Genomic DNA, 12,008 nt, shown 5'->3' with positions numbered 1-12,008 from the left:
ATGATGGTTTTAAATTGAATTACAGAAATAGAAAGCTGTTTGGAGGTAGATGTTGACTCAATGTACAATGTCACATATAGTCCAAAAGCTCGAAATTGCAAGCCGCTCCGATACCTGTTGTTATTTTCATTCTTTATCACAGTCAGTTATGCTTAACAGAACATAAATAATAATAAAAAAAAAACATCTGGGTCCCCATTAACATGGCAATGAGAGGGGAAGGCATGAATTAACGAAGCAAAGAAGAAATACATTTGCCTCCATCTCATTGAGCGGGATGTTGTCTTGGATACCGCGGGCCGCTTAATAGCTTCTTGGAAAAGTTGACTCTCGCCAGCCTCGGTTTTAATAGCTTTGTTTAAAAGATGAGACACAACATGACTTCCCCCCGCCGCTTTCATGTTCTTAATGAGCGCGCATCACAAATCATTTTTACATGAAAGCTGATTTAAAATGACGTGGCTCTGATGAAATGCAAATAGAATGGAGGACACTTTATATTGAGTGGTTGTTTAAAACCACTCAGTCTGTTTCAAGTTGAATGATAAGTATTGTGGGAAGAAATATGCATCTTTAGGTCCACCATCTTATACATCAAACTGGAGTTTATGTCAGTTCGATTTTTAATAATGAAAACCAAGTCTGTCTCAAAAGCACTTTGATGATGATGTAAAACATTAAAGGGGACCTATTCTGCTCATTTTTCGTCCCTTTGTTTTGAGTTGTGGACTGCTATAGAGCAGCGACACACAAGAACCAGCACAGAAACCTTTTCTCGATCTTCCAAAATCTGCTCCTATTCCAGTTGTATTTCTTTGGGTTTTTCCTGCTTCCTAGGAAAACGGTGTGTTTTAATTTATTCCACCCACAGCCCGCCTCCAGGCATGCCCATTATGCTGTGGTTGGTTACGCTTACAAGTGCTCACTAGGACTTCCGGATAGCTGCCGAAACCAACTTTCTAGGAGTTTAATTTTTTCGTTGATTTTTTTTTTTTTTTTTAAATGTCGCATCCTGTCTGAAAGTAAAGACTGGACAATCCTTAGTTTCTTGCGAAAAGAGGTTATTTCAAGACGTTTCTCAATGTAAGTACCTTTAGCATTTTTTTCTACAACATCGCTAACATGTTGACATTGTTTTTTGCGGGACTACCAGTGTTTCGAAAAACTATTAAATGTAATCCCATTGAGCACGTGCAGATACTAGTGACAATTAAGCCCCTTGAGCGCTCTTGTTTTATTATCATTCCAATGTTGACAGATCGATATCCATGTTGCAGGTGCATCGTGTGAAGGCTAAAGAGCTGGATGACCTGAAGAGAAGTTACAAGGAGAGCATGGATGAACTGGACACTCTCCGCACTAAGGTTTGTCACGCGACTCTACTCGCTTTTTTTTTTTTTGGTTTTGTATTTTCTATCACCAACCTCCTCTGACGAGCTTGCCTGTCATGCCTCTGTAGTTGAAGTGTCTGGAGGACGAGCGTCCGCGATGGGAGGACGAGCTGAGCAAGTACCGGGAGATCATCAACAGGCAGAAAGCTGAAATCGGTCGCCACAGGGAGGACCTGGACAAGATCGCCACACTTCAGGAGCAGCATGAATGGTAACAGCTCTCTTGTGTAATATTTGTTTATGAACAGGACAATGTATTACCAAATTTGTGGTTTGGGCCTGAAGGAGAAATGGTATCTTCTTCAATTTGGAAGAAGAAGAATGCTGAATGGGAAGATACATTGTGGTCCTTAAGTCATTCTGACCTACCTATTGGCTTATTTGACTAAATAACCTATTAAATTCAAAGTGTGTCTCTCTCCAGTTGAGTTTAGTTTTGAAACAATGCTTTCATGCTGCATATAAAAGGGACCAGAAGGAGATCACGTCTTGCTCCGAGGAGGTCGCGTCGCTGAACAACCAGATGGCTGATCTCCAGCGCGACGTGCAGGGCAGCAGAGAGCGCGAGGCCGAGCTGCTGGGCTTCACCGAGAAGCTCAGCAGCAAGAACGCGCAGCTGCAGTCTGAGAGCAATGGTCTGCAGGCGCAGCTGGATCAGGTCAACGCCAGGTTTGCCGAGCTCCGGGCCAAGCTGGAGGAGACCAGCGGCGTGCTGGACGAAAAGGTTGGCAACACTGAGCGAGTCGTTGATGTAAACTGTATCATGAGAGGTTGTATCGGCCGATACCGATACAAGGAAAAAACTCAAATATCGGGCCGATATATCGGTCGATCCTTAATATCTATATTATTGTACATTTATTGGGGCCGCCACAAATGTTACAGTTCATGTGTTTGATCCCTTTGGTATTTTTTTGTCATTGTTTTTAGCTGCCTTTGCATTTCTGCTCATTGTAATTCCCCTGTCCTCCACCCTGCAGTCACGGCGGCTTAAGCACGAAGAGCTGCTGAGGCAGCAGGAGGTGCGGGGTCTTCAGGAAGAGCGTACGGTGCTGGAAGCCGAGGTGGGCCAGCTTAGGACACGAGTCGATGAGTTGAGGGACGAGCTGGTGACGCAGAAAAGGAAGCAGGCAGCCAACATCAAGGACCTGACCAAACAGCTAATGCAAGGTCAGGAAAGCAGAATTACTCGACATTCTCCTCCGTTCGCTGCACTCGATGTGGTTTAACAGGCCTTTGCATAGGTTTTGTGTCAGGCTTCTATGTGCAGATGAAGAGTTCTCACTCCCTACTTGGTTCTCCGGTCACACACGCTAACCTTGCTACGCAAAGTTCAGCGTTCCCATCTCGCATGCAGGAGGTGTTGTGCTCATGTGAATCGAGGTAGCTCAGGTTTCGTTAAGGGACCCTGTGATCTTTTATGCCGTACTTGACAATTTTATATTCATTTTGAAGTCTTATTTTAAAGCTTTGGCTTAACCGCATTAGTGTTATTGACACGGACGTGAGGAAAGTAAGGCTTCACTTTGGAGTCCAGTTGACATCTGGTTCAATTTAAATGTAAGGAGTAGACTTTCACGTGCAAAATTTGTGTTATGAATAATTCAACTCACTTGATCTCACAGGGTGAAAATTAAGGTGGTTAGTTGACAGATGATCGCATTCAGAAAGTCCTATTTTTTATTCAGCACCTAATTGCGCCACCACTTCCTATGTACTGTGTTAATGAATTTGCAGGACTATAGCATCTACCCAAGTAAGATGCCTGAATTTTTGTAGGAAAAAAATAATCTTATTTGTCGTTACAATACTACATTTTCGAATTGCGAACATACGAGGGGCTGCTGTAACTTCTCACCATTAGAGTAAGCTGGAGAGCAATTTTAATACCATAAAAACGGCCACTAGGTGGCAGGAGTGTATTTGATAAGAGCTCAGCAGGGATCATGAGAGGAAGTAAAACTACAACATCAGGAGGAAGCGGCTATTGATTGCTTGCCGCATGAAAAAAAATTACGCATAATAAGGAAATTTTAATGCACGCACATGTACTCATGTTTTTTTTACCAAATTGTAAATAGTTCTAGTTATATTTGTAAATTATATTTTGTAAATGACTTGTTGGCAAATAACATGGTGGTGGTGTGTGAATGAAGAAAAGGGGGAAGTTCTTTTGCTCATGTATACATTTCTACGCCCCAAGTATAAGTATATTTTTCGGGATAATACCGTCTATATTGGGGTTAACGCAATAATCTTTCTTTTTCTATGTCAGCTCGAAAGCGACTAGAGCAGGTTGAAAATGGAGGCTGCGATCGGGATGGCGGCAGCATGGGGAGCCGATCCAGTTCCTCGGGTACTTTATTTTACCTCTCGTTCATTAAAACGGCAACCAGTTTGGATAAAGTCACGTGACTCACCTCACGACTCGCGTTTCCCCTTGACAAGGCTCCTTGAACGTACGTCACGGCGGTAGCGAGGAGCCGGTGAGCCAGTCGGGCCCCGCGGTGGTGGTCGTAGACAGCTTCCCGGAGGTGGACAAAGCCGTGCTGGTGGAGCGCATCGTCCGCCTGCAGAAGGCGCTGGCTCGCAAGCAGGAGAAGATCGAGTTCATGGAGGATCACATCAAGCAACTAGTGGAGGAGATCCGGAAAAAGACAAAGTGAGTAACTTTGCCCAAAGACGTCTTCACACGAGACGGGGACTCAATTCCATCCATCTATTTTCTATAACGATTCCATTAAAAAGAATTGTCTGCATATTGACAGCAGAGGCAGCAACCTAAACGGTAGCCTTCAAGTTATTTCCTTTAAACTTAAATAGCCAAAAAAACTTACCACTTCCACACGGATAGGGAGGATAACTATTATTATTATTATATTATGTGTTTATGTTATTATATATAACAGTTATTTAACCTTTAACATGAACATGAATCAAACGTAATAATTTTTTCTGGGTACATGATACCATACAGCATCCATATCAAACTTGCGCGGGCCGCACTAACATTAAACTTTCATATGAAGGCGGGGGCCTCAAACTAGTGTCCTGCGGGCCACATTTGGCCCACGGGCCGCGTGTTTGAGACCCCTGACTTACACCTTTATACTCCCAAACAAACACAAACCCTGCAGGAAAATGACAGTTAATGTGTAGTTCAAGTTCACGACGCAGTTTCACACTGCGCCATACTCGTTCCTGTTTATCACAACAGCATTTCTAAGAGTCGCGTTTTATTCCACCACGCATCACTCTCGCAGCTTATCGCCACTTATCGCTGACCTTGAAGGACAACACATGCTTGATGCACATTAACGAGAGCCCCTACCTGCCTTCGACTTCCAAATTCTTACCTACACCTTGTTCCCGAAATGTAATAAGAGCTATTTATAGCCGGGGTAGAGGGTGAGCTATGAATGAATTAGCGTCTTCGGTGATTCATATTCATGGCCATGGCCTCAGAGAAAAGAAGCGTGTGAAGGACGGACGCTCGTCCAAATGGACCTCTGCCAAGTTGCAGGGAAATTAGGGAGTCCCACTTTCCTCCTCTTCCACTAATAAGACTCTCATCGTCGGAGCCACTAAATCCATTTCACCGTAATGAGTAAATCCATTGACTTAATACATGCAATGATTAGTCCAGCCAAACAGTCCACTGGGATTCCCTATCAGATGACAAAATAATTTCCGACTGGCGTTTTGGCTCAACCTACATTCAAGAACTTATAATTTAGGACAGATCCCACGGTCGCCCAGCTAAAATTAGCCTTGTCAAAATCTCAGTTAACTGAAGAGGAGGAGGAAGAGGATGGAGGGCGATGTGGCTTTCTAGAACGTGATCATGATTCCTGCTTATTTTTATGTCTTAGTTCAAATTCAGCTTTACAGTTGCCATGACAGGTAGTTTATTTGAGGTACGACGCATCCATGTATTAGAGCTGAGGCCACTATATGAGGAAATTCAGAGTTCAGTATTTGACACCAGGCCTCCAATAATGAAGCGGAAACAGACCACCTTCACTTCATGCAGTCGCTTCATTTTCAACCCCCGGCCCTCCCCCAGTGTCCTATTATTTTTCTGTTTTTAATAGGGCTGTCAAGAATAAAGCGTCAGTGGCGGTAATAATACAATTATTTACGTTACCTTTTTTTGTGTAATTTTAACGCGTGCATACCAGAACAAGCACATCTCCGGTTTGACATCTTATACATGGTGGCTCACGGAGCACAATGGCGCGTCCTCACACATCATTTATCTTTCTATTAAATTATTATGATTTATTCTAAATTATTTAAATTATTTGTACAAATTACTGTTTACGCTGTACATTGTTCATATTTGATGTCATCTATTTATTAGCCACATTATTATTTATTATTATACGGGAGCCAGGCAACAACATTTCATTGGCAATTTCACTGCTGTGTTATTGTGCAATGACAATAAAGAAACAATAATAATAAATAATGACAATAAATCTATCCGTTAAATGCAGTAAAAAATGGCATATTTCAGCCATAATTAATCACAATTAATGATTCATTAGTTAAAAACCGGATTAATCTGATTTTAAATGTTTAACCATTTGACAGCCCTAGTTTTTACTAAACACTTGACACGGAACTGGGTTCCAAATATGGAATTATGAAAAGAAATGCATCTAAGAAGACACTTAAGATGTTATCCTCTCCTCCTTAGTCCAACGCTTGCAGTCAGCATATTTATTATCTCCACTGCAGATAAAACGCTGAGTAGTAGATCTTTTTTTTTTTTCCTGCAGCTCTAGCATTTCCGAGCCTTTTTATTTGGAATATCAACACATGATCTTGGCTTGATTATCACCATTTAACTCGTTAACTTTGACGGCCCTAATATACAGTAAAGCTTTTGTTAGATTTTTGAGCTTTACTCCATTTTTGTCATAAGAACCCTAATTTCCTTTCCCTTTTTAAATATTCATCACATGTGAAAGTTGTTTGCCCTTTACTTTGAAGGTGGTGGCTCAAATCAGGAATACAGTAAATCAAAAATACGTGCTTATAACGGGAGTCGATGGGACCAAATTGGTCCCGAGGGTAATGTGTGTCTGCATTTATGGAAATATCCTATTCTGTATACCCGACGTGTGCTCCCTGCATACCAATTTGACAATCCACATTCTGAGCTAAGATATGCTACCTTCGCCGTAGAATCATCCAGAGCTACGTGCTCAGGGAAGAATCGGGGGCCCTCTCGTCGGAGGCGTCGGACATCAACAAAGCGCACCTCAGCAGGCGGGGCGGCATCATGGCGTCGCTGTACACGTCCCATCCGGCTGACAGCGGGCTGACTTTGGACCTGTCGCTGGAGATCAACAGGAAGCTGCAGGCAGTGCTGGAGGACACGCTGCTGAAGAACATCACACTCAAGGTACTTGATCAGCTTGATTGCATATACAAGATATATCTATAATTAAAATACATGCGATATTAAACTTTTGAATGTTATTTTTAATTGTATGCAAAACCTTTAACTATTTTTCTTAAATACTTACTAAGAGAAATGTATATATTTAATAAGTAATAGTCAGGCAATAGTCTGGATGTCCTCTGGAGCGCTTGGAAGTGAGACCAATCCCAGAGGAGTGGGCGTGCCCGGAAGCGGGCCGTGGGTGAAATAAATTACAGGCAGAATAGCTGCAGATTCTGGAAGCTCTAGAAAGCTTTCTGTGCGGGTTATTGTGTTTAGCTGCTCTATAGGAGTCCCTAACTCAATACAAAGTGAAATATGAATTTAAGAAACAATACCAGGAGTTATTTACAAGAAGAGTCTTGGAACATGTCGTGTTATGTTTATATCTATGATTATCACCATTTTGATATATTTATGATTATTATGATTGTGAAAAATCATAATTATCACCATATGGTCACACTACCTTATCACTTATCTGGAATACAGAATGTATTTTTAATAAGCTTTGCTTGGTCCTACTCATTTTCAACACCTATGAATTGAATTTAATGATGTATTCCAATGTAACTTGATGCATGTTCAAATAAAATTAAACCATTACCATTTTCATAAATGACCGATGACTTTATTTCCAGGAGAACCTTCAGACTTTGGGCGCGGAGATCGAGAAGCTGATAAAACAGCAGCGAGACCCTGCGGACGCAGCAAGGAGGACATAAGCGGACATTTTAATGAATGACTCATCTTCAATGTGCCAGTAGCATCTCTTCTCCTCTTACTTGAATCGTTCCATCTCCTGATCTCTGGATCTTCTTCCGCAATGAGCCATGCCGTGATTCTTCTATGGACCTTTCAGGACCTCCAACGGGGCGTAATAGTGAATGTAAAAAAAAAAAAAAATTAAGCATGGATGTGAATCTTCTGATTAAGCCAAAATGTTCTAACCCGACATGACGTCCATACAGTACATGAAGCAGCGGCCATCTTTGTGATGAAGTCAAATACAGCCAGTCTGAATGTCATTTTGTAATTTATTTTTCTCCCACTATGGTTTTATTTCCCTCGTCTATGTATTTTTTTTTTTAGCATTAGCTCTTTTAGAATGTCTGTAATTTTATTTAAATGGACTTTTGAAGAATTACCTCAGACATTTTGGCGTTTTTTTTTTTTTTCCACCCCCCTCACTAGTCACATATTGTGGTTCCACTTGTAGCTCAAAATCAGGGGCGGCAATCAAAACTAACATTATTTTCAGTTTCTTTGCATTTGTTTTAATGGGTTTGCACCGTGTCAACTCACTATTCCGTGCAACGGGAACCTTCAATTTAATAGGATTTAGTGGGTGTGTATTACTGTAGTACTCCACTTGCAGGGAAATTAATGATATCATGTAGTGCACTAATGAGTTTATTGTTTTGGGGGGGTTTTCACCATGTGCATACTACTTATACTACTTAGTACGGAAATGTCTTAAGTTTTGAGGTATTCTGACCACGGTTTTGTTTTGTTTTTTTTGGAGTGGAAGCTCTATACCTCTAAAAAGGTTCTACTCTAGCCAGGGACAGGAAGTGCAATGTGCGTCCTTTCTTTTAGCATGTTTAACATGTACGAATGACTTCTTTTTTTTTTTTTGTTGCTTTGTTTTTGGTTGCAACTCGATGATTCAGGCTTTGTATTACGGTAACAGCAGACATTTAGTCTCCAAAAAAATGAAGGGAACAGTAAAGACAAGCACTTGGAGGTTTACCCCCTGTCACGTACGCTCTGAGGCAACACTGACATATTAATTGTGGTGGCGTATGACCTTTACTTCGAATAATTAAATCCATTTATTTTCATAAAAAGTTGATTTTTTTCCCACCCCATTCTGTGCAATCCTTTTGCAGGTTCTGTCAAACTGTGATTGTAAGTTTGTAGATTCTGTGAAATGGACCTTTTAAAATGGAGTATCTATCTGTATATATATATATATGTACATATGTACAGGTGCATATCAAGTTAGAGTTTCATTTTTGAAACTACTGAAATAAATGAACTTTTCAGAGCTATTCTAATTTCTTGAAATGCACCTGTATATGCGGTGGCTCCAGGGAATAAAAAAATGACATGCGTCTTAACTACATGTAGTATTTGTTTGTTTTTGCTTTTGCAGTGTACATTTAGTGGCTTTTTTTTTGTGCACGAGGCAGATTTAGGAGACCTTTTTTTTCCCAGAAGGTGCAGCATCAGCGGTGCTGGAGGTCAAAGCGTATGATTTAAGCGCCACAGGGGGTTCCTCTACAACAGCAAGAGGCAACCTGCTTGCTAGTACATTACAGGAAGTGTCTTTCAATCATACGTCTGCGAGATGTAGCTCCACTACACGGCAATTAATCATCAGGTAAAAAACATTTAATCTTACTTTCTCGTAGGTGGGTTTTTATCCTGCTGGTTCCTTTTACAGGCATTGATCCTGCAGAGGTTATTTTTAGCTCCCAGCTTAGGTTGACCACTCTTGAATTCATAAGAGCTAACCTTTTATGACAGCAGCGATGCGAGTAGTTGTGCAGCTGCTATATGAAGAATGGAATATAGGATTTAAATATTTGGCATTTTTCTATTTTTACTCAAAAAAATATGTAATTGCATCACCAGAAGAGGATAGTACTTACCTGTCATCCAATGGAATTGTTGTGATGTCATTTTGAGACTCGCCCCAGCCACTAGGGGGCATATTTCAGGGCTCTACATTAAAAACAAAAATGACTTGCCCATAGGGAATCCTTAAGGTGAGAACTACTTGCCCCATGTAAAATGAAAAGACCGGCATATTGATTTTGTCTAATTTTTGTGGCATTTGAATGCAACATATTTCTAAATAAAGAACTTGAACTGGTTCAGATAAGTAAGTAAGATAAGTTAAGAATAAGATAAGTAAGAATCAGTGTTTTAGCTCCAGTTGTTACCCGACGAGAGATATTTTGCACTTGTGCTGTTATTGTCACTGCTCGCATTTTGCCAGCGGGCGACGCGACACATGAACTAACTCCACTTCCTCCACGCTACATTACCCACGAAGAATTGCGCACATTAGCTTAACAATCCAGCAACTGAAAAGGGACCCATTATGTAAATTTTTCAGGCCTTTATTTTGAGTTGTGGACCCCTATGGAGCAGCTCCGCACGATAACATGCACAGGAAGCTTTCTAGATCTTCCAGATGTCTGCATTATTTTCATATACTTTCTGTTTCTGACGGAAACAGTGTGTTTAATGTACTCCACCCCCAGCCTTCTTCTTGGTACGCCCACTCTGCTGTGATTGGTCACACTGCCAGGCGCTCCCGAGGACTTCCATATACTAATTGATTTCATTGCATGATACTATGCATGTACCGGCTGGCAGCTTTACACTGCTTATATGCTCTCTCTGAAAACCAAACATATTAATGAGACAGCCAACTTCAACATTGTATTATGCTACCTAGCATAAAAAAATGTTGTGCTTTTTCCACTTTTCTGACCTATAAATGTAAATAAAATGTTGTATTCTTGTGTTAAACTATGCCAAAGTTTCTGAAAATGAGGTGTGTACATTTGGAAGTGAGCTCTGTAAGAAGTTTGGGAAGGTTCAAAACGCTCTGTTTCGTAAGGCGTGGTAAAACTGTCCCTTTGTGATGTCACAGCAGGGCGGACTTCCTTATATGGGTGTGACTATACGCCAGATAAGCTCTCTGTCCAAGCTATGCTACTCTGTTTACTTGCTAGCAATGGGTCATAAGGGAAAGACACATTTGTTTACAATTCCTAACGACGCCACCATCGTAGGGTTAAGCTAACGCTAATGCTAACCCACAAGTGGTTGGAGTTCCCGATTCCTTACCAGCAAAATAAATACATTTTAATCTGTCTACGGCACTTCACACTGGACTGTTTTGTGAACAATTGTGACTGTTTTTGTGCTCTGTTTCGTAAGGCGTGGTAAAACTGTCCCTTTGTGATGTCACAGCAGGGCGGACTTCCTTATATGGGCGTGACTATACGCTAGATAAGCTCTCTGTCCAAGCTATGCTACTCTGTTTACTTGCTAGCAATGGGTCGTAAGGGGAAGACACATTTGTTTACAATTCCTAATGACGCCACCATCGTAGGCTTAAGCTAATGCTAATGCTAACGCTAACCCACAAGTAGTTGGAGTTCCCAATTCCTTACAAGCAAAATAAATACATTTTAATCTGTCAACGGCATTTCACACTGTTTTGTGAACATGGGCCAGTATGAAGCTGGACTAGCCGACAAACTTGCTGACGTCCAAAACCTTTCTAATGTTACTTGGTGGTGTAGACTGAGCAAACAGTAAGTCACAATTTCAGTGTTTTAACTGTGTTTTTGCTAAAAAGCAATTAATGGCAACATTAGACGAAATCCTAACGCTAAAATGTTAATGCTACTTACCATTGAGAGACGTCTTGAAGAGACCTCTTCTTGAGAAACGGTTGTATGTCAAAAGTCGACATTTATCGCAGTTTATTATCAACTCCGATACCGTTCGCAGCTAGCGGCCTTTTAAGCATTGCGATTGTGACCAACCACAGTGGAGGGGGCGTTTCTGCAGGTGGAATAAATGAAAAACTCTTTTCACGGGAACCACAAAATCCAAACAAATACAAATACTGAATAGGTGCGCATTCTAGAATAAGTATAAAGCTTTGTTTGCTGGTTATCCTGTATAGCTGGTCGATAGGAGTCCACAACTCAATACAAAGGGACGAAAAATTAGCATAATAAGTCCCCTTTAAATTGCTTGCAGTGTATGGGCTGACTTGTACTTACTTTCTTTTTAACCAATATATATATATATTTATAAACATTATACATTTCACATGTTAGAGTCCTATATTCACAAAACGAACAAATCAACTATTTTCAAACATGGCTTAATTGACACAAGATGGCGCCGGCGCGTGCGAACGTTTCGCGGCTCCCTTTACACATATATATATATATATTTCCTCGTATATCAATAACAGCATTATCAAAGTACATTCAAACGTTTTATAACATATTTACATAGTGCATTTAAGTCAAATTTACTGTTCCACCCACCTGAAAACCGGAGATATTAATGAGACACAGCCGACGTCACGTCAGTCCATCATCTTGTTTGGCGGAAAGAGGAAG

At 40.9% G+C, this 12,008-nt stretch overlaps 1 protein-coding gene and 1 long non-coding RNA gene across 2 annotated transcripts in view; one reads left to right on the top strand and one right to left on the bottom strand.

Moving 5' to 3' along the window:
• The window catches only part of ccdc186 (coiled-coil domain-containing protein 186), a 17,904-nt gene extending 9,874 nt beyond the window's left edge, over positions 1–8,030 (top strand). The window contains exons 9-16 of the mRNA XM_058062690.2: positions 1,278–1,364; positions 1,460–1,602; positions 1,860–2,115; positions 2,372–2,561; positions 3,667–3,747; positions 3,840–4,053; positions 6,585–6,804; positions 7,485–8,030. Of these exons, the coding sequence (XP_057918673.2) occupies positions 1,278–1,364; positions 1,460–1,602; positions 1,860–2,115; positions 2,372–2,561; positions 3,667–3,747; positions 3,840–4,053; positions 6,585–6,804; positions 7,485–7,568 (1,275 nt within the window). The 3' untranslated portion in view covers positions 7,569–8,030. The remainder of the gene's footprint in view (positions 1–1,277; positions 1,365–1,459; positions 1,603–1,859; positions 2,116–2,371; positions 2,562–3,666; positions 3,748–3,839; positions 4,054–6,584; positions 6,805–7,484) is intronic.
• LOC131110044 (uncharacterized) lies at positions 7,309–12,008 on the bottom strand. Its single transcript, XR_009120821.2, has 6 exons — positions 11,934–12,008; positions 11,283–11,436; positions 9,501–9,573; positions 9,251–9,398; positions 7,629–7,708; positions 7,309–7,542 (listed from the first exon to the last, which is right to left on the bottom strand). It is a non-coding gene; the product is annotated as an uncharacterized LOC131110044 (long non-coding RNA).

This window comes from Doryrhamphus excisus, unplaced genomic scaffold, assembly GCF_037039965.1.
Source record: "Doryrhamphus excisus strain RoL-2023G ecotype Guam unplaced genomic scaffold, RoL_Dexc_Guam_v1.1 HiC_scaffold_24, whole genome shotgun sequence".
Classification (NCBI taxonomy): Eukaryota; Metazoa; Chordata; class Actinopteri; order Syngnathiformes; family Syngnathidae; genus Doryrhamphus; species Doryrhamphus excisus.
The sequence above is the reverse complement of the archived record's forward strand: the minus strand, read 5'-3'. Positions and strand labels throughout refer to the sequence as shown.